The sequence below is a fragment of the Corvus moneduloides genome, chromosome 14 (assembly GCF_009650955.1).
Source record: "Corvus moneduloides isolate bCorMon1 chromosome 14, bCorMon1.pri, whole genome shotgun sequence".
Lineage (NCBI taxonomy): Eukaryota > Metazoa > Chordata > Aves > Passeriformes > Corvidae > Corvus > Corvus moneduloides.
The window spans coordinates 7,517,301-7,540,248 of NC_045489.1; the positions used below are offsets into that span (position 1 = coordinate 7,517,301).

The 22,948-nt window shown below is 45.4% G+C and overlaps 1 protein-coding gene across 4 annotated transcripts in view; it reads left to right on the top strand.

Annotated features, from left to right (window-relative positions):
• The window catches only part of GPC4 (glypican 4), a 238,069-nt gene that overhangs the window by 201,794 nt on the left and 13,327 nt on the right, over positions 1–22,948 (top strand). For all 4 annotated transcript variants that reach the window (XM_032123483.1, XM_032123484.1, XM_032123485.1 and 1 more), the window contains one exon: positions 13,434–13,825. In XM_032123483.1, coding sequence (XP_031979374.1) covers positions 13,434–13,825 — 392 coding nt within the window. The remainder of the gene's footprint in view (positions 1–13,433; positions 13,826–22,948) is intronic.

Genomic DNA, 22,948 nt, shown 5'->3' on the forward strand with positions numbered 1-22,948 from the left:
ACGTGCACATCTTTCAGCCCCGATCCACAACAGTGCTGATCTTTCCCAGCATGTTGTGAACCCACAGGATTTGTATCCATCTCACTTTTAGTCTTTGGGGCTAAGCAGAGCAGCAGATAAACACAGAGTGGTTTTGTGTGGAGGCTGAGGGTTCAAGTGTGATGCAGGGTCAGAACCATAATGAACAAGTCTTGGCTGAGTTCCTGTTGCTGGAGTGATGCTAACTGCTGGCAGATAAGCAAATGACTGGTCTCGGTATTGCCCTTGGGTCCACAGTGTGTCCTGTCAGACTGGCTCTCCATAGGGCATGCCTAGCTCATGGGAGCTGCAGGAAGAAGCTCCCTTTGGAGGTAGCTGGCACACAGCCAGCACTGCCCACTTTGCAGCCAGGTGCTTTTTCTTTGAGAGCACCTCTGCAAACAGCTGAAGTCGATGCCTAGACATTGGGCACAGCACCCAGCTGAGATCCCAGGGCATCTCTTGGTTTGCTGCTGAGCTCTTGCTTGGTTCCTGTGGCACTTTGCAGGTGCCTCAGTGCTCCCAGACACTGCAGCCCACTGTGCCTGGGCATCTGGGGAGGAGGAGCAGGATGTCAGGCTGCTGCTTGGGTTGTCCTTGTTGGCTGGGGAAGGGAGGTGACAGACAGTTGCACATGGAAGTATCTGATGACTCAAGTGGACTGAGTTGCTCACACAGTTCTGCTTATACATCACCATCACGCTCTGCAGTAAAGGACAGTTCCACTGTACAGCTCCTCTGGACCTTTTTTCCCCTTGTTTGGTCATTGGTTCAACCTGAGTTTTTTGTGAATATCCCAAAGTCTGTGCCTTGAACCTCCCAGTGACCTCCTCTGCACTACTACAGTGGGTAGCAGCTTCTTGCTTTCAAAAGGGATTGGCACTAGGGTGAGAGAAAAAATCCCTGGGTACAGAATTGCTGTGAGTCAAAGTAGAATTATGCAATCTTCTTGATAGCATCTAAATCTGCTGGCTAAATATTTGCCTCTTAACCTCTGTTGTCTCTACCTGCTGGTACCACCAAAGGGTTGATAGAGGGAGAACCATAGTGTCTAGACTTGCAAATTTATTGAATGCAGAACAAGATACTTAATGAAATCCAGCCCATAGATAAGCCCTTTCAAAGAGACATGGGGAGCAGCATCTGCTTCACCTTAAATGAACAACGAGGCTTTTTGAAATGCTGTGTTGAAAACAAAGAGCACGCACAGGTCGCTGACGTGGAGCAGACATCCTGTGAGGTGCATCTGCCCCTTTGGGGGGGGAGGGATGGCTGTAGGGCTGTGTGGGGGCAGGGGGACATTAAGCCAAGCTGAGATGGATGCCTGTCAAAGCACAAGGCTTCAAAATAGGTGAGCTTTGGAAGGGAGCCTGCACAAGCTGTTCTGTCTGCTCTGTGGTTCTCCTGTCAGCCCCTCAGACCATCCCCTGTGCTGGTCTCACTCTCACTTTAGCATGGGAAGTCCTTGACTGGCAAGTCTGGAAGGGGATGGTGTTGTTCAGCTGTTCCTGAAAGCTGGATTTACTGTGCCTGGCCTGTCCCTGAAGGGTGTGTCTCTGCCTCATACAAAACTAATGAAGGAGAATTGGCAACCTCCTCAGCCTGTTCCAAAGCTTAATGACTCTGAGTGCTAATATCAGAACTAAATCTTCATTTGCTGCAGACAAAACTGATTTAGGGAATTTTTTTAATCTTACCTGGGGTGGAAGTAGAGATGAACTGATTACCACCCTCCGTCATTTAACTTCTTGGGAGTCTTTTAATCATGACTGCCTCTCTCCCTCCAGCCCAGTCACCTGGAGGCTGAAGGCACACCTTCCTGCTGGTCGCTGGGGCAGGTTGAGGAGTCTCCCATCTGAGGTCCTCAGACTCTTCTACAAAAATGCCCATGACTGCTGTATTTTGTTTGTTTAAGAGCCTGCTGTTGAGTGTTTGGCTGCTTGTGGGATGGCATTTCCTTCTTTGGTCTTGGTGCTTGGTCATCAGATCAGCTGTGGTCAGTTGTGTCTTGCACATTTGAGTTCTTCTTGCCCAGCATAATTCATCCCACACTTTTTGATCTAATGTACCCAAACTACAGGAAGAAGAGGCAATCAAGATCCATATATTTGTCCCAATCCCTAGGGATGAGACTGGAAAAGGACACAATCCCTTCCAGAGCTGCTCTTCTGCATGGATGCAAACTCTGATTTTACTGTTTGCAGCTCTTCAGGGCTTCTTTATCACTTGTAGCTAAATCCATTCAAATGGAAATAAAACTGACAAAAATGAGCTGTACACCTGCCTTGGTTTAACATGCAATCCTCTGTGCTACAGCTGTGCAGAGTGTCTGAGTAGGCAGGATGAGTTATTACAGAGATCAAATTCACTTCAGCAAGTGGAATGGACACTTCTCTTGTGGGGTGACGCATCCGCGGGCTGTGATCAGCCACTCCAGGATGCAGCCCAAGCAGCAAACACTGTCGTCCAGCCCTTTGGAAATGTGGGTTCTCTGGCTGCTAATCTCCCAGCCTTGACATTCAGGTCCGGGAGGAGAGGCAGACCTGTCCTGCCTCCGCTATGTGCTTGACCTTTGCAGCAGTTGCTGCTGCAGAAGGACAGTCCAAGTGGCGGCATGTCCTTTAGATGAAGGCTGGGATGCCCTGCGGCTTCTGGAGCGTTTTCATCAGCTGTTGCTGGTTGGAACTGTGTGCTATTGGAACTGTTGCCAGAATTGCTCTGATCTGACACCAAAGCCGTACAGAAATGGATTATCTCCTCTTAGTTGGGAGCATGGAACAAGTTGCTGATTATCCGTCCCCGAAGGGCTGACCAGGAGTCATTTCGGCTCCCAGTGCATAATGTAACAGCATCAGATCCTCTTGTGCATATTTGGTTTGCAGGCACTGGGAGAACTTGTGAACTCAGGAGTCCCATATCTTAATATATCCTGTCTAAATATTTGCTTACAGCACACATATGTGTGCTCCTGGAGGTCTCCCCTGTTGTAATGTAAACCATTAGGCTGATGCCAGTGTAGCAGTAGGAGATGTGTTTTCAGCACAAGGGAAATGCTTTTTTGTTAAAATGAAAAATACTTTGTGAGTTGTTGGATTCACTGTTGCTAAATGATTTTAGAGGTGAAGATTTGCTGGTTTATCTTAGATATGTTTATGGGCTTCATTGAGAAATTAGTGGGTAAAATTTTCTGGCCATGTAAGCATCTCTCTCCATGACAATGACATTCATGGGAAAGCTGTAACCGACTGTGGTGACATCTCATGCCACAGAAGCAGCTATAGCAGTCAGGGATTTAAACACCCCCTCCCTTTTTTTTAAATAAAATCCCTTGTGCCTTGTCTTATCTTCACAACTTAGTGCCTTCCCCTTCCCTCTCTTGGGGATTAATAACACTAATAGAATTAATGGTGACATTAAGACTGCATAAATGCTCAGTTCCATGTATTAAATTTGAACTTTCACCTCTTTTGTCCTTTGAGGCTGAAGCTTTCCGCGCCAGGGTCTGTGCTACCCAACAGTGCTTTGGGGAGACTGCTCAGCTGTTTTGAGGCATTGGAGCCAGGATAGGACATAGCCCATAACTCTTCTGCAGTGTTTCCGTTGTTCTTTTGCTTCCTAGATAAGATGCTCATATTTTTACCTTTTAAAGGCACATCCTGAATCTCTTGGAAGACGTAACTTTCAAGCACTTGTGCCAAGCCCTTTTCTGGGGGGAAAAATAGAGGGGCTGCTGAGTCCCACAAGCTCCTTGTTTCTCCTGCCCCTGTATTTCACAAGCACTTTTGCTGTTGCACTTAAAGCAAATTGTGTCCCTTTCTTTTGTGCACTCCAGACTTAAGTAAGGCAGCAAACTTCTGCAACCCTCATTGTACAGGAGTGAAGAGGGAAGTGTATGAGATGGTCTGTCTCTGGGCTGGGCTGGCAATAGGTTTGGTGTTGCCAATGCCCAGATGAGAGAAGGATTTGTATAAAATGGTACAGCGCGAGCCTGCATCTGGGAAACTATTAAATGCTGAGAATTCAGTTTCTGATCCAATCTCCCTGAATTTTCTGTTAGCATGTAAGATAAAACAAATACAGAAGTGTAAAAGGAAACCCTTTGGGGACAATAAGCAGAAAGAAACCAAACCCAAGAAGAAAGAGCTGGCCAGGGATCCCCAAGTCCATGGTGCACACAACCCCTCTGCTGTACAGGGAGTGGGCAAAAGGGCTGGAGAGGGATTCCTGTTTGTGGGCTCCATGTTTGTATTGGGCAGGGTAGCTTCAGACACAGAGAGTGATCAGGATGAGCATCTTTGAAGCATCCCAGGGTGCCCTTGACCTTCTAGTGTGAGCCCTGTGTTACTCCTGCGTGCAATGAATTTCTCCAATAACTGGTGTGTGGCTGAGTCCAAGAGACTGGTCAGGAGAACATTGGTGAAATACCTTCCAAACTCTGCTGAAACTGGAGGAAAAAGCCTGGAATACATTTCTGAATTTAGTTTTTGTTGTTCGAATAACCCTTTGGTTCCAACTGCTGTCTCCAGGTACGAGTTATCAGGGAGGTGTGCTGGTGCAGTGGGATGCACAGGCAGGATGTATTAATAACTGGGAAGGAGACAGAAAGGACAAGGGAAAGCTTTTGGTGTTCTCCTTTCTGCTGCTTCAGGCAGTGTGGAGGCAAACAGTGAAAGACGAGCTCCACAGGTGCCCGGCCTGCTGCTCCTATAGTTAGAATTTGGCAGCCCATCAGGGTGCTCTGCCCTACCAAAATAACTGCCCTTTGGGGACCTTAATCTCACGTTAACTCTTTTACTGGAAACTGCCTGCAAGAGCAGAGACCTGGGCCCTTGTCCTGCTCCTTTGGCAGGGTCTCCCCATGCCTGTGGCACCCAGGACTATGGGGTCAGTACTGGCTGCCAGCACATTCATCTCTGCAGGAGGCAGCTCCAGGTGTGGCACAACTGGAGCACTAAGTGGACCTTTGCTGTGCCAGAGCTGCATGGAATTTGAGCTTCTGAATAAACCTGTGTGGTGGGAAGAGCTCTCCCCTTGCCACCCACCTTCAGGCAAGTGTGCTGATGACCACGGCATCGTTAAGCTACAAATAATAGAGTGGTTTGGTCTATGTTGCCACTCACATCAAGGTTGAAGGCACAGCCTTGTTCTGCCCTCTCCAGAAATGGATGGCATCAAACCTCATACCAACCAGGGCAGAAAATGTTGGGAAGATACACTTCAAAGACACCATTGTGGAAGAGGCAATCCTTTGGACTTGGTTTCGGATTGATGCTACCCGGGATAGGGAGGTAGTGACTGAGGAGAAGCTGGACGGAGCAACCACCAGCACACTTCCTTTAGAAAATCCCACTTGTGGGCTTTTCTTTGTGATTTCCCACTCACTGCAACAGCACTGAAATAAATTGTCTGTGCCTTGGAAGTTTGTTTATTCTTTGTTGTTGTTCAATTGGCTCATCTCCATCTGGAGGTTTTTAAGGAGATACATACACCACCACGATTTTTAGTCATGTCCATTGATGCTTGTCTGACAGCAGTGGGAACCAGACTTCTCGTTTGGGGATGCTTGGAAAGATCCTAAGGTCAAGTTTAAGTTACCACAGAAGCAGGAAATCTCATGGGGGGAGGTGAAGGGGGTTCCTGCCGTGTTGGTTAGGAAGAGAAAAAAAAAAGATACTAGGTCTTGTAATTCAGCAAAGACTTCAGCAAGGGGCAAAAGCAGTTTCTGTATGGGCTTGGACGGATCTTACGTTATCTCGGGTCAAAGCAGTTCTGCTCTTAAGGTCACAGGTAAACTGCTCTTATCCTTTTGGCTTTTTTTCCTAAAAGCAAAGATGCAGGCAACAGGCTTAGTACTTGGCCACAGGAAACTGTGCCTGGTGCTCTCTGGTTACTAATTGCTGTCAACCAGTCAATGAGCTATTGTTTGTCTGTTTAAAATTAACTCTCTCTTCCTCCTTCACACACAAAGGAGCCACCAAGCCTATGTCCGTAGTCCTGGTAGCTGCTCCCCTGGATGCCCGTTTTGGTGGTGGTGGTTTGGCTTGGGGGTGTGATAACCCACTGGTGCAGGGCTGGAGCTACTTTATTAGTGTTTAATGTACTGTAATGTCTTAGTGTCCAGCCACTCACATGCTGGCTGAACAAATAAAGAGACAGCCCCAGCTGGAAGAGCTCTCCCTGCAAGTGTAATGAGGTGAGGGTAACTGAGGTAATGGGAACAAGAAAGACATCCCCACTTGTCAGTAGTGCAGGCCCTCCTCACACTCTGACAGCAGTGGGAAGCAAGGCTTGGGAAAACACAGTACGTGTGAAATACCTTAGTGAATGTCCCAGAAAGCTCCTTTGAGTTGGGAGGAGGTGGGAGGCAGCCTGAAGGAGCTCACTTCCAGGTGAAGTTTGGGCTGGGAACTTGGTGTATTGGTACCAAATGGATGTGGGGCAGAGGCCGAAGCACCTGAGAAATCACAGGTGTGTCTGAAGAGATTGAGGAATGGGTGCAGTGAAAATTAGACATGGGGGGGAGTAGAGGGAAGAGCAATCAATGGAGGAAGAACAAAAACAGCTGCAGAGAGGTGCACTGAGGAAGAGTACTATTGAGTTGTTGCAAGGAGGGGGATGGAAGTGCTGGGAATGATGGACCTGCTGCTTGGGGAGGAGGTAGCAACATGGAAGCAATGGGAGAAAACTCAGTATAGCTGACCCAAAATGGGAGATGTGAGCAGTGGCAGTCCCTGAAACCAGGGATGAGGAGGCTATGAAGTCTGGGTTTATCCTGCTGCATGGGATGTGGCAGAGCAGGATGGACTAAGAGGGACCAAGGGCATTTCTCACTGTTTTACCTAATTCGTGGGATGACTAGTACATAGAGCAGCATGCAATGTGCTGCTCTTTGTTTCTTGAATCACAGACAGCAATCTCCACATTGTTTGTCCTCCTCTATTGCTCCTTATTCTCTAAAAAGCTCAGTCTCAGTGTGATGGTGGTACGCAGTGCTGTGTGTTATCTTCTGCCCTGCTCTTCTGGACTTCTACGAGTCCCACAGTGCTCCAGAAACCAGAACTTCTTGAAATCTTGTGTTTTGGTGGTTTTGGTTTTTTTAACCTATGAGTCTGTGGCCCAGTTGTTTTTGTTGTCTTGACTTTCACTAATCAAGCAAAGTTTGGGGAGATGTTGTTCCTCCCAGCTCTGCAGCGTTCACATACTGGGGCTGTTGGCTGTGACACTGGCAAGATTTAAGCCTGTACTTCTTCAAGCCCTGTGAAAGAGCTCTTCCCATGTCAATAAGTGCTAACACGTGTTTGAAAACAGGACAGATAAACAGCTTGTGGATCTGGCCTGCCCTTCCTGAGTTCATATTCAATAAATGTGTTAACACTACGTGTTCATCGGTTTCTCAACACTTCCAGAAGAAGATTGTTAAATTAGGGTTTGTTTTTCCCTGGTGGAAATTACAAATGCTGCATATGCAATAAAGGAAGTGAAGGCATATTAAAAATAATGGAGCACATTTAGAAAAAAATAATTGCTCTTCTCCCTTTGGACTAGGTGGCATGCCTTTGTATGGCTTCAGCCTCCAGGTGAAGAGAGCTGTGAAACATTTGTCTCTTTTCTCCCAAATTTCTTTCACCTGTCTGGATTGAGTTTTGCTTCACATGGTAGGAGCAGCTGCAGGATGGAGTTTGCATCTGCAGATGCACCTCTGGAAAATGCTGGGACGGAGCTGGCACCAGCCCTTCCATGGCACAGCCTGCAAGGCCGTGGCTCGGGCAGGAGCATTCGTCTGGGAATCCATCTTGCTGTTGTGGACGTTTTATGAGTAGACCTTTTAAGGAGAAAATACAATTAATCTCTTTGTGGCAGTGTTCTCCTGTACACACTAAAGCATAATTGTCTATACAGACAAGCAAATGAAAGGTTTTGGTAAGACAGACGGCCCTTGATTAATCATAATCTGGATAACATATTAAGAGTATGCTCAAAAAGCTGGGTGGTAAATTATCTGAAACTAATTAATGGTGCCTGTAAGAATTCAGCATATTCAATATGCATACTTGAACCTGGTTTTATTTGGTTTTTAAGGTGTTTGAGTAATTGCACGTCTACCTGGAATCTCTTTGTGTAGTTCATTTGCAAACCTCAAACAGAATAAGGCAAATTGAAAACTCAGCTCTAAACTAAGGAAATCTGGTGCGTGGGAAATGCAGCATGTCTGGTAGCTTTTGGGAGCAGAAAGGTGTGTGGCAGCACTGGTGTCCTTTTTGGAAGGGCACCAGCACACCTGAACATGGCCAACAGACGGGTGCCTGTTGCAAGCACATTGGCTCAACAGCCTTGCTGAGCAAGATTGGATAAGACTTGACCTTTTTTTGCGCCGCAGTTAAGGTTTCCTTTGTTCTATAAAACGTGGGGATTTTAGGTGCTCAGCCCTGGGTCACTGATTATTTGACTCTTTGCAGTGGCTACAAGAGGAGTAGGTGTGGTGCTGTGAAGCACTGTGCCTCTCTGTGTGAAAGTATTCCCTGAAATAAATGTGTTTTGCTCCTGGAGATAAATTGAAAGTACAACTTTACACTCCTGTGGTGGTCAGCTATGGATTCAGCCCTGAGGATTCTGCCTCTGGGGCAAGGCTGAGGAGGCTGAGGACAACAGTGCTCCGGTCCTGACACAGGGCAGGTGGTAGCAGGAGGCAGCTGACCAAGCAGTTTTGCGGCTTTTTTCTTTGTTGCCAGTGCACGTACAGAAACATCAAACCTGTCTGTGGGTGAAGGGGAGTGTGACCCTTTGGTGTGTTCATCTCATTTCCAGGACCTGCCTTTGATTTAGGTAGGACTGTGCCCTACAGCACTGGGCTCTCGTCAGCAAAAGCCCCTTTGTATGAAAATCCCACTCTTGAAATATCTGAAAATGTTAGCACAAGGAATAGGAAATCACTGCATCCCTTCTTACTTAAAAAAAAAGTGAATATTTTCAGATGATGCCTGTGAATCCAAGATCAAAAATATATTGGATTTGAAAGTCAAAAGAAGTAGATGTATTGTCTGGAGGTGGGATTTACTCTGTCTCGCAGTGGGTGGAGTGACTGTGTTTCTTCAATTAGCTCATGTATCTGTAATTTGGAAGAAATATTATTCTGAATTATTCTGGCAGTGGAATCTGATGTCACGTGGAAGCACCGTGCACTGCTCTCTTGCAGTGGGTTACTGGCAGGGCTGGTCTGCCCTCAAGCTGCAAAGAGGTAATACATCTTATTACCTGAAAAAAAGGAAAATGCCAAGTAACTATGGTTATGTTTCCCAATGTGCTCTTTTGAAGAAGGATTTGTTCAAAAGCAGAGACTTTTTTCCCAGGATTTTTATTGCAGAGATGGCATATATGTCATATCCAGTCTTTCATACCATTTCATGACATCTCTAGACTTTCACTGAGTGGTGGGCATTTAAATTCTACCCTGAAATTCAAAAATGTTAAAAGAATAAAAAGAACCCAGAGCTGTAGATTGTCTGACTGCTGATTACTCCCTTTTCTGCCTCTACAAGTTAATTGCACTGGAAATGTCATCTTCCTTTGAGTATCAAAGCCCATAGCATGCGCAGGATTAATTTTGCAATACAGACAAATTTTAAAATTGTTTCTTGGCATTAAGAAAGGTTTAGGGGCTCTGGTCCCACCGGACATCTCGACAGTGCTGGTTCCCTCAGTCCGGAGCTCGTCCTCCTGGGCATCGCCTTGAGTGAGAAGGTGACTTTGCATCAGCAGGACTTGGCTGAGGTGTGTTGAAGCAGTACAGCATGGCTTTGCTCCTCGGTCAGGTTGGACCAGAGCTGGCTATCCATGTTACCCAAAGTGTTGTCTGTGGTTCATCCTCTCTGTGTAACCCAGCCGTCTTTGCACACTCTGCTCTTAGGACAACCAGGGAGACCTTCGAGCCATGTGCTGCTCTCACAGGTCAGTCTGTGAAGCCCTTCCCAACCATGTGTGTGCTTGTGCCTGTTTGTCGACAGAGGGGCCAACCATTGTGGAGGGAGTTTAAACAAGATAACTGGAGGGAAGACAGAGCCTGCCATCCCTCCAGATAGCAGTGTCTGAGAGAGCACCGGCAAAGTATGATTTGTCATCTGTGAAAAATGTTTGCGTTTGACAGCTTTTCACAGGAAGCCTGTCAGAGTGATAATTTAATGAGTACAGATTGCTTGCAACACAGCTGTAAAATGTGCTTTTACAGTGCTGTAAAATAAGCAACTGTGGCCTTTGTGTGTTTGCTTTGTTTGAGAACAAGTCAACTTCTAATACAAATGAAAGGTGGTCATTTATTTTACCCAGCAAACAGTCAAGACGTAAGAGAGGAACCTGCCATTTTTCTTCTTGTGGTGGCAAGGTTAATGTTGGGTTATGTTGGTGTTTGCTAATCAGCTTATTTCTGTGAAGGGTAGAATTAGTATCTAATTAGATATAGGGAGTTACTAGTCAGATTAGCATTTAACTCATAAAAAGGTGTTTCAGGCTTTTTTCTTCTTGTTGCAGACATCTGTGCCCGTAGTTTGCATAGAGAAAAGATTAATGTTCCTCCTGGCGCCCAAGCTGATTTTTTGATGCGGAGATAGAAACTGAGGATGCAGACTTATACTATGCCAGTAGCTACACTAAAATATATCTATATATATTATTTAATTACTGCTGCTGACCAGGTTAAGAGTGCTGTGCATTGCATGGAGGAAGGTGCCATGCACATCCCACTGCTGGATCCATCCCTGCTTGCTGGTGTCGAATGGCCCTTCATCCCCAATGCCATGCTTGACATCACCCCTCCCCACCATCCCAACCCCATCTCTACCCCAGGAGCCTCGAGGTGCCAGCAGTGATACCCAGGGGCCAAGCCACAGGTGCTGGTCACTGGGGGCATCTTGTCTGGCACATTCAGGAATACAGGCATGTGCTGGCAGGGGTGGATGCTGACTCCATGCTGCAGACACACAGCCTCCTCTGCCCTCCTCCCCTTCTTCTTTGGGAACTGGCACTTGAGAACGGGTGTTTTCTGTCCATGAAAATGATGGTTGAAGCTTGAGCCAGAGGGAACAGCTTTGCGTGTGCATGCTGTCTCCTTCAGCAGTGCTGCGTTGGGCTTTTGGAAGTGCCTGGGTTTGGTGGGAAGTTTTAATTTCTTTCATTTACCTTCCTTTTGGGCAAGGAAAAGCTGCTGGCTGGAAGGCTGCAGGTACACAGGTATTTTCTGCCAATCAGATTTCAGGGTTTTTCTCAGGATAATTAATGAACATACCTGGTTCTAGCCCCCTTGAAAAATTGCTAAGAGATAAGAGCTCTAAAGCGTGGATACAGTTTATTCAACTTCCACTTTGGAGTGTAACCAATAAAATGAGTTTGGGCAGGAGAATAAATTGGTTGTAGTAATATGGATGTATTACTTAAGATAACTTTCTTGTCTTAAAACATTGCTTTGGGTTCTTTAGACTGATGGTTGGAGCTATCTGATAGATTTGCCATCAATACAATTTCAAAAATCTAATTCTTTTTAAGAGTTTGCTGAAACATCTGGCAGGTTTTGTGCCTGGTACAAAAGTATTTAAATAAACAACTTATTTGGTGATACTAAAAGGTCTGAGCAAAGAAAGGAAGTGAGCGTTCAAAATGATTAAGTGAATTAGAAATTAATATACACCAAGCTAATCTCTATAGTATAAACTCAACAGAAAAAAATCTTCCTGGAGAGGAAATGCCAGTCATGGGAACGAAAGTGGAGGTTCCTGCTGATATTGGACAGAGGACATGTTGGGTGTTTGAAATCAATCTCATCTTCCCTGGATCATTTCGCTTGTGCTCCTAAGAGGCTGCATTATATACAGACATGTCAGGCACTGAACCCTATGACTTTGTTCATCAGGAACTCATGGAATGTTTCAGTTTTTCCAGAAAATGTTTTCTGTGTTAGGCTTTGTTTGTACTGGAGCACTTTGAAGACGAAAATCTGAACTTCAGCATACTTTTAATGTCTTTTAACAAGGTTTAAATTCACACTGGGCCAAAATGTCCCCCCCACCTTCCCCCTTCTAACAGCTTCTGGCTCTAAGCATTGCTCCTTTGAGGATTTAGAAAACCACAGAGGCATGTTTTATTAAAAAATATTTATTGAATATGAGTCACAGAAAAGCAGAGGTCAGAATCCTCAATTGCTGGTGGCATGCATTAAATAATCTGCTTCCCTACCTGGCTGTGCCCACTCCCCAGGGTGCCAGTGCTCCCTGTGGGGCTGGAGCAAACAGGCGGCATGGGAGGCTTTGTCCCACTGGCATCTACCTTTGCTCTCCTTAGCTGCTCCCCAGGGCCATAGAGCAGGGAGTTTTCTTCCAAAATGGCCCAAATGCTTTTGGCCTAGTGGACCCCTCCCCTATTTTTTATTTTATCTCATCTATGCCAAATCTCCACGGCAAACCTTTGTGGCAGGGTAGTTTGTGCTTAGACCCATGTGCCAAGGCTGTGGTGACGTGGTCTTGGCAGGACGTTTGCTTTAAACTGCTTCTGAAGTGATATCATCATCAGGTCTATTTGTTATCAGTGTTGGTGACACATGTGGCACTGCCAAGACATTGCAGCAGCCACTTTCTGGGCTGTCCAGTGTTCCTGGAGAGTGAACCAAAGTGGGGATCTGCTTTTAGAAAGTGATAAAAATCTCAAGCCCTATCTGTCCTTTGTCATTTGAAAAATCTCTGTTATTGTGCCAAGTGTTTAGCCCTTAGATTTTGAGAAAATTCTGGTGTAATTGTGGGGGTTTTTGCACTGCCACAAACATCTGAGGCCTCTTCTGCAATCAGGACCAATTGAGTAAGTGGTCAGGTCCTGCCTTGAGAGATGACAAACTTGAAAAATGGGAGAAAGAACCTGCAGGTAGATTCTTTAATTTGTTTTTTAAATATATTAAAATTTGTTCATTTTTGAGGGTGGTTTATGATAATCTTGGAAAATGAATTGTCAAGAACTGCAAAGAAGGACTCATTTGCGCAAAACATCTATTTAACAAAACCACCTTTTTTCTTTCCAATATGCTGTTCTTTGAAATTACATCTTTTAAGATGCCTAAATGGAAACATCAGAAACTGTTGCACTTTTTCTTGTCTTTTTGCTGACTCTTAATTATGATATTCATATTTGTATAGGAGAGATTTCACTCATACAAGTCTTCTGGCCTATAGGGAGTTTCAGGGATGAGTTTATGAAGAGTAATCAAAAATTTTGAGATACAGGCATTGTTTGAAAATTTTTGGGGAAGTCCTTTAATTTTCCATTTCACTTTGATGATGGTCTCGTTGTGCTGAATTCTCCAGTTAAGCAGTGGTTGTAGTAGATGTGTGCAAACAGACAACCTGGTGCCCGTGTTTACCATATCTTCTCTCCCTCTTTCCTAGAGTTCTTCAAAGAACTGCTGGAGAATGCTGAGAAGTCTCTGAATGACATGTTTGTGCGGACGTACGGCCGACTTTACATGCAGAACTCGGAGCTGTTCAAGGACCTCTTTGTGGAGCTGAAGCGCTACTACGTGGGCGGCAACGTCAACCTGGAGGAGATGCTCAACGAGTTTTGGGCGCGCTTGCTGGAGCGCATGTTCCGGCTGGTCAACCCCCAGTACCACTTCACAGACGAGTACCTGGAGTGTGTCAGCAAGTACACAGAGCAGCTGAAGCCCTTTGGGGATGTGCCGCGGAAGCTCAAGCTGCAAGTGACGCGAGCCTTCGTGGCTGCCCGCACCTTCGCGCAGGGCCTGGCTGTTGCCAGGGACGTCATCAGCAAAGTGTCTGCGGTGAGCTCTGTCCCCTCACTGTTTGTCCCTATGTCCCTTGGACCCATGATGGGCAGCATGTTTTCCTGTTGTCCTGTACCTAAAGGCGTTGGTGGTAGTTGAGTGCGGGTGGGACCCAGCTCCATCTATGTAGGCTGTGCTGTTGCGTGGTAGAGTCACATTCTGAGGACACCACTGTCCAGTACTGCAGCCCAATTCCCCAGGTGGATGCTTTCCTCCTGTTTAGAGAACAACAACAGCAGGAAATTAAATGCCTTCTGCAGTGGAAATAACCATGTTGGCTGTGTAATGGCCATATCTTCTTCTTAATATTGCCTTTAAATTACAGTGAGTCATGGATGCTACAGGCATCTGTTACAGAGCAGCTGATGATTTGCTCCTTGCTCCAGGCCATGGGGGAGAGGCAGTTCACATGAGCAAACAGCACTTCTGTGATAACAGTAAGCTAGAGCCATCTACACTGGGCAGAAGCCAATTGTACTTGGTGACACACACAGAGCACAAGTTAGATCTCAGACTTTTATAGTAAAGTTACTTTTTGGGGGGATAAACCAGCTGTGATGTGTTGGTCACTTAAATGTTTACCTCCCTCATATAAATCACCTCAGAGTTGTTTAAGTGGGGTGACTTCTTTTTTGACATGAGATTTGTCTTTAGTTTGAGTTGTATGGTATAGGGAACAGTCAATAATCCTGTTGAAGTGATTATGTAAGATAACAAATATTAATGATTTCCTTTTAACAAACTCAGCTTATTTCCTGTGGGCTGTAGAAGATTTATTGTAATCATTAACTGGGGAGAGAGACGTTTACTTTCTCTTTACATGGTTGTGTAGTAATAAAATGTGAGGCTGAAAGAGTAGGCAGGAGTTTGAATCACCCCAAGTGCCAGGAAAAAAAAAAAAACAATAGCTGTTCAGGTACTATTAGAAGGAGAATGCAGTTCTGTAGGCAGCACAAACAGCATTGTTAAATGAGATAATCATTTAACTTTCTTTGATTTATGGGGATAATATTAAAATACTGTCTCTGAGGATAGGGGAAAAAAGAAGTCTGCTTCCATGTTAATTTTTCTTGAAGAGAAATGAGGCAAACAGCTGGCAATAGGCCTGAACATGTGTGGCAGGGCAGAGAATATTAACAAGGAAGGAGTTGCTTGACTAAAGTACCCAGACTCCAGGAGTGAGTTTTAAGTTAGCAGGGGCAGGTTTAAGTCCTTGGACACCTTGACTCCCCACCTAATGGAGATGACTCTCAAGTTAGAATAATGTGCCGCTGGTTGAGGATGGGTGTGTAGAGCTCTGTGTGTGACATGTGGGGTCACTCAATGAGACCACAAAACCTTTCAGCCTCAGGGATGCTGTCCTGGTGGGAGGGAGGAGTGGTACCAGATGAAGTGTGGTATCTCTGTGCCAGGCCACTGGCAAGCCTGCTGACTCTGGCTTGGGGTTTCAGATTTGGTGGCACTTGTTTGTGGCTGTGTGGCAGCTCTTGTGGTCAGAGGATGGGGTTTTCACTGCTGTAGAGTGTGGATGAAATTTTTGGGTGGGAGGTCTGGCCATTAAGCCCCAGTACAGTTTCAAGAATGTGCAATTACTCGATAGGCAGTAAATGTGCCTGGGTGAGGGATTGTGTTTATGCTCCATCTGCTCAGAATTCATCAAAGCGTCTCCAGACTTAACACGGAACCACAAGGGCTATGGTCCCCGCATCTGTTACGAATCAGTCGTGAACCCGAGGTGGCGTCATGATTTCTCTTTCCCTTTTGAAGATCCTTGAGTGTAGAGTTGCCTTCAACCCTAGAATTAATTGCTCAAGTGTGGAAAGCTACCCAGAGTCCCATGCAGCTGCAAAAATAGCTCACGTGCCGTGGACAATCACAGTTGCTCTACTTTCCACTTTAATTCCACAAGTTGCGCTGGAAATCCTACAACAGATTGACTTTTTCAAGCAGTAACAAAAGTCCCTGCTGTTGAATACCTAAGCTTTAGTTGCAGCAGTAGAAGGAATAATAAACTTTTCTGTAGTGTTTTAATCTCATTCAGTGGGAATCTAACATCACGTTTCTGCAAGACACAATGGGAAATCCTAGACGTGAGTTTAAAAGCTGATGTTTTTATGCCTGCTCCTCTGCGGTTGTGTTTTGGGGCTTCCCACATTACATATAGATTAGCCTGGCTTTGCTGAGCTCTATATAATGACTCCATTGACTTTTCTTCCTTATTATTTTTACTCAGGAGTTGTAGTGGAATGACTGCTTATACCAGGGATTAACTTGGGCGATAAGTCTTCATTCTTCTTTATGAAAAAATGCCCAAAGGAATGCAAATTAGTTTTACTTTTAGTGTGTTTTGTGACTAGTAAGTTAAAAACGTTTAATTGAAAATCTTCAGGAGGAGAAATACAAACTACCGCAAGACCCAGCTGTGTACTTTCCCGGGATACTATCAGGAGAGCGAAGAGCACTCTACAGTACAATGGCCTTGATGGCTTTTTAATGATCCTAGATATTTTTACTTCTTCAGTAGGGAGTTACATTTCGAGGAGTATTGTTCTTGCGTGAGTTTGGGAATAAAGGGGTAAAAGAAGAGAGATCACTGAAAAGCTGCAAGTACGCTTGATTTCTGAGCCAGAATGCTAGAAAATAACTTTAAATTCAGCCTTGAGTGGATCAAAAGCTGTACCACTCTGCCAGAATACACAACAGAGAGAAAGCTGTATGGTTTTGAGAGAAAGCAGAGACTTTTTTCAAACTGTCTAAACCCCACAGTTTCAATGCTCAAGTCTTCACCCCTCAAATTCCCTTCTTTGGACCCAATATTTTCTAGATCTGTTCTGAACAGCAGATCTGCTGTTTCTGCCTGTTAGAGACGTGCCCTGCCTCTGTGGTGGGCTGTGAGGGGCTGGGGGCCTCCAGTGCTTCCCTCTGTCCTGTGCTGGCACTGGGTGCTTTCTCCCTGACCTTCCTGCCCCTGCTTTCAGGAGACGGAAATCTGCCCATCCCCTAAATCACTCTCCTGCTACTTAGCCCTGGACAAGTGCTGAAGTCAGCCAGCTTAAATTGCTGCCAGCAGTGACATTTCCTGCCCTGGCCAGGGCTGGAAAAAAGGAGCAAATACAAGCCAGAGCCATGAGTGACTAAAAAAGGATGAGAACCTGCAACTGGGCAGTTCTCAAGCTGCTGAGATGTTCCCATAATTAGTTGCATGCCATTAAACCCACAGCCTGGTCGAGGGTTGTGACACCTTTGAGGGCAAAGTGCACTGTAGGATGCAGGTCAGCTGCAGGTATGGGGTGGAGGTCTTTGTTTGTGGGGGAAGAAGTGAAATCAAGGTCTAGGCTCCCTGACAACATTTTGTAGGGTCAGGAGGAGCTGGGAGGGGAGGTCTGGCTGGAGGTCAGTAGCAGAGGCACATGAAGGCTGAAGCATACAGCCACCCAGCATTGAATCCCTGTGTCCCCATGTCTCTGCAGACCAGGATGTGTGGTTGTGACCTTCTGCACTTGGCAGTGGTGGTGAGAGTTTTCTGCCCCCTCCCCCCAGGAAATTTATACTGATAAACTGTTGTTTTGGGATTCTTTTATCACTTTACCCTCATGCCCTTGTGTTGTATAATTTGAGGCAGAACTGCTGGGAGCTCAGGTGGCTCTCAAATCACCTCCTCAACAAGCATTAGTGTGCTGAAAGCCGCATGAGATGTAACTGCCACCAAAGCATCTGGGCTGCTGGAAAGGGTGTTTTAGCCTATCCTTGGGAACCCTGAGAAAGGCAGCAGCTTGAAAGCTGTATTCAAGAAATGGTGTTTAGTTCGGAAGCAGAGTTATGAGCTGTATGAAATAATGCAGTTTCATATGAGGATTACACCTGCTTCCTCATCTGCCGTCCTCTGGAGACATTAGCAACCAAGAGGAGGCTGCTGGAGATGTTCCCAGTGGGTGAAGGAGGTCAGATTTCTTTGTATTGGCATTTCTGCCTTAGTGAAGTGTAATGGTAGCAGCCAAGGAAGGAATTTTCTTCAAACTGTTCATGAAGAGAATTGCAGAGGGGGCAGGTGATTGCCTTCCCACAGGTGCTCCAAAGCTGGAGCAGGAGCCCAGTGGCTTTTTACCCCCATTTTGCTCTGAGCTGCCTCATCTTGGATGAGGCACCTGTGGAGCACAACTTGAGCTGTTGGTTGACCTGTTCGTCTGCATGAGCAACCTGAACTGTGGCTCCTGTCATTTTTGGCATGGGTTACTGAATGTGGACCAGCCTGTGGCTTAGGAGAAGCAGTGATGAAAAAAAATAAAAAAAATGAATGAATAAGAATTAAGGCCTGTGTCATCACAAATAGTAGGTCACCAAGATACGGTTTTGGTAAAAGTTGTGCCCCTTGTAATTAGCATTTGAGGATCTAAAGGTTTAGTCAGAGAGCCAGGGTCCAGCCTCCCTCTGTGCAGTTTTTGCCCTTGGTTTGACTTAAGGGGAATGTGACTGTAATCCTTTTTCAGGAGGAATTTCATGTTCCTATACCCAAAGGCTGCAATATCTTGCTTGGACAAGAGCAAACCTTGCCAGGGAAGTGACAGAAATGGAATATGTTGCTTGCATGCATTGGGAAGGGACAGGGTGGGCAACACTTCTGCTATGTGGGCAACTAAGAAACAGCTGGGGGAGCCAAGGAGCCCTTTTAGTGTGTAGCAGAGGGACCTCCAAAGAGGCAGTGCTGTCCAGGCAGCAGGTTGCAAGCCATGGGGCCAGACCGAGGGGCTGCCGTGCATAAGGACATTTCCTTCCACATACCAAGGGCAAACATCAATGCAGAAAACAATACCAAGCACTTCTCCACATCAAAGATGACCCTGAGAAGACCTGCCAAGAATGTGACTGCATCTGCCTCAGCGCCAGCCATCTGAGGGCCTGTGCTAGGCCTTCAAAGCAGGCTGGAGCAGCAGTCAGCTCAGATTTAGGGCTGGAGTGCGTGGATGTGACTGTGGATTTGGAGCCTATGGCATCATGCAGGAGCACTTCAGTCCCTTGGCATGGTTTTGGTTTTTTTCTTTCTCTGCCCTGCACTGTGGTTCTGCTGCTAATTTTGAAAACAATGTGAGGGGATAATTAAGGATGGTTTTGGTTGTAGATGCCCAGATAAATGTCCCTGCTGTTTTGCTCATTAAAGCAAACGAAATTCTCATCATGGTCCATGGTGTCTGAGACAGGAAGAGGCTTGTTCCTACAGAGAAAAAGCTTGGTGTGAAAGGTACTTTGGTCCCGAGGGCACTGTGAGCAGGAGATGCTGACCCTGGCATCACTGTGTAAATGTTCAGAGGGAGAGGCATCTGCTTGGCTGGCACCCTGAGGTCCCCTGTGCCCCTTGTGGGCTGGGGTTGCTGTTGGGGAAGATAAGCATGGGAATGTTAAGATTGAGCAGCTCGAATGCCTGGTGGTGTGATTCTCGGGAGCTCTGCTTTTTCTCTTGGCAGTGTCCCATCTGGAGCAGGCGGAGCAAGCTGTAAGTACGGAACTGAGCATAAATGTACTCTTGAACTTTTCCTTGCACAAGATAACGCTGCAGCAGACATCACCATGGGTAGCAAGTGTTGATGAGACACAGAGTCATGCAGTTCCCAAATATCACTCTTAAATGTGTTCCTTTATGCAAGATCTCAGAGGCCCAAATCTGTGGTTGAACCAGATGCTGTCTAAATTATAACGTTCTAGCACCAGGCCAGCAAAATTGGTTAAATACGTAGTTAATTCCAAAACACTTTCATTGGAATATTTGGGGTGGAAAAGCAAACTAAGAGCCTCTGAAGTGATGTTCTGCCTCACAGTGAGCTGAATGTCTGGACCAGCGTGTGGCAAGATGATGCTCTTGCACAACACTGAGAGAAGGAAAAAATTATGCAGGTAGGGTTGTGTTGGTCCCAAAAATCGATGACAACTCACTTGTCTAAGCTAACTGCTGGCCTAGAGCATCTCACAGCTTCAGAGTGTGTTTTTGAAATCATCTTTCCATGTCACTGAGAAGTTACTCCTTCAGTTTTTTAGCCAGTATTGCTGTCATTCATTTTTTTTGCAAAGAAAACAGAGTATAAAACAAAAGTAATTTCACTATTTTTATTTTCAAGTTGTTGGATTTTTATGTTTTGTAGCAGCTGTGCTGCTGGCATGGCAACACTGTTGTTGTGCAAGCTTGGAAAATAAGAAAGCCTGAGTTATCAGTGTCATTATAAATAGTTATTAAAGCTGACAGGATTTTAAATGTTGTTATTAACGTTCTTAATGTTAACTTGAGGGTAGAGTGAGAGAATGTAATGTAGCTCTGGCTGTCTGACAGCTGGTGGGAGCTCCCTGCAGGACTGTCCATGGTTGGAGGTCTCATCCTTCCTCAGCTATTCCTTGTCTTGGGAAGGAGTTGAAAAAGAATCTGGTTGCTTCTCTGAACTTCATCTGCTTGCACAGATCAGTTTATCTTGAGTTTTGGTGGTTTTGTGGTAGGCTGTGAACAAGGCATTGCACTTGATAGGCGTGTACTTTAGTGGTGATGTTTCTATCAGAAGAACGCATCCAGCTGCAATTGCCAGCAAGTTGGAAAAGGCTAAGAGTGTAACAATTCCCCTCACGTGAAACTCTGAAATGGGGTGGGTATGACAAGGTACAAACATAAAACCAGATTTTATTATGCCAAGAGCATGTCATTTTTACAAGAACATGATTTTACCTTCACCAGTCAATAGAAGTCAATAGATGTTACCCCAACAAATGTGATACGAAATGTTTGCATTAAGCCCTGCGTTGTTTGGTTTTCACTTAATTTTTGTGAATTGTGTGCAAATCTGTATTTTTAAGGAGCAAGTTCGATATGAATGTGAAGATTGGTGCCAAAACACATCTGTTAGCAGCTTTTAATGTTCACGTTTGACAAAGCGTATAGATATGGACAAATTGTAATTTACATGATGAAACCGCAGGGTGATAGATTGCTGCAGTGGCGTGGAATGCCATGGAAAGGAAATAAATTTCACAAGATGAAAGGAAGGGACTGGAGTGCATTTACTTCTATCAGAAGCTTTTACAGGGTATGTGCACTGCAGCTACTACTACCTGGGTTCAAATCTACCAGAGTAAATCCCCTCCAGCAAATAAAGCTTTCTTTGGTACTCTGCTTTATTAGAAAGGAGATTACTTGGTTTTGAGGGTCATTCTAGGGTACAGTTTGAATGAACTTGAGTTGCTTTCCAAGATAAACACAATGCCAGAACAAAGCATATCTGGGTTTACTGTTACATACAATGGCGTTTTAAGAGCTTGCACCTGGCATGGCAGGGCCAACATTAAAAGCTTGTGAAGAATTGCCAATGGAACACATGGCACATCCCACTGACAGACCTGGTCTGGACTGGGTACAGGCCCTGTGCCAGGGGTTAAGGTTCTCCTTGCAGTGATACTCAGCAGCTAAGCATTTATCACTGTTGTAAAGAGGTGTAATTGCTCATAGTCGTCCCCAAAACTCTCTCTTAGAGGTGATCTCTGATTGTGCCTTCCTGTCACTTTTTGACACCATAAAATGCCAATTTTATGAATTTGCCCATTGTCTTCCTCTTCACGTGCAACTGTATTGCACACTAACAGCTTCCCTGTGGTTTACATCCACTAGCAGGGCTTGGTTTGTCTTTTTCATCACCCGTTTGTGATCACCCTCTGCTCGGCTCGGTGCAGGACTCAAACCTATGTGGGGAAGGAAGCAAAACCTCATTTGCTTTTAAAATTGTTCCATGTCTTTGCTCAAACGACCTAATCCAATTGACCATCACATATTACCTGCTGTGGAATGCAGGAAAGCAGCTTCAGCTTCCTCTGCATCTGCTGGGATTCGTAAAGATAACCCCTATGGAATATCAAAGTGGGGGATTGTGCAGGGCCACAGCCACTCGGTGCTCGTGGGGCAAGGTGGGAACCTAAGATGGGAAGGGGCCTCCTAGGTCACGGCTCTGCGGGTGGCTTTTTGCAGCATGCTGCCATGCAATTCCTTTCATAAAGCTGCAGCTCTCTGCAATAGGGTTGGGGAATCCTCCTGCTTCTCATTCCACTTCAAACTGCTCTAACACCTGGCTCATGCTATCAACATTTTCCTTATTTTTCTTCCCGAGGAGGATGCAGAGCACTCCTTTGAGGGCTAACAGTGCTAAGATGGCCAGGATCAACTGATAAGCCTCTGGACTTAGCATGGAAGATCACCTACTGCTGAGTGACACAGGAAGGGATTTTTATCAGAGAAACAACTAAGCTACTAAATTTGAGCATCCTTCAGAACTCTTGTCTCTGGGTGTGAGATGTTATTTAGTTCCCCCCACCACTTTTTTGTTGTGCAAGGACTGCACCATCTGGATAGCAGATGATACCTTTACATTTGTCTGTTTCCAGTTTTCCAACTATAAATCATCTGGTTTAGCTGGTTTCTGTTGCTTGAGCTCTTAGTATTTGAACCAGCTCTCTTTTAAAGCCATGTTGTCCCAATAGGGAGCTTTCTGCTGGGGCTCTTGCTCCCACTGTGCCTTCCAAATATATATATATAAAATATAAAATGTGTGTATGCTCCGAAGCATCTGAATCAGATTCCACAGCCACCACAAACAGCTTTCTACATGGATTCTCCTTTTCCTCAGCCAAACAGGCTCTTTGTGGATAAAAAAGAAGGGTAAAGTGCCATCTGATGAACATTGCTGGCCAGCAAAAATCCAGCTCTGAGCTACATCAGCTGCAGAAAATTGTCCTTCTGTCTCTCTAACCAGTTCACTTGCTTACTGAAGAGAAACCATGGTTTTTCTGGAGTTGTCAGAAACACAGCAGATCTTTATCTGTCATCTCCTTCCGTAAGAAAAGAGGGTTTAAAAATTTGCTGATGTTATTAACAAAGCCAGCCTGATTATGTAATGTTTTTTCTTTTCTGGTTTGTTAAAATCTGTTGCCTTCTAGTTTCATGGGCTGCCAACAAGTTTTTGCATGAGAAAATTAGGCTTAGTTTCTCCATAGTCCTTGCACTGAGATGGGCAATAGTAAGGTACTCAGCAAAAGTGTAGTACTGGATCTTCCTTATGTACATTCATCTCCACTTAGTCCTGTTGTCCTCTCTGCCATGAA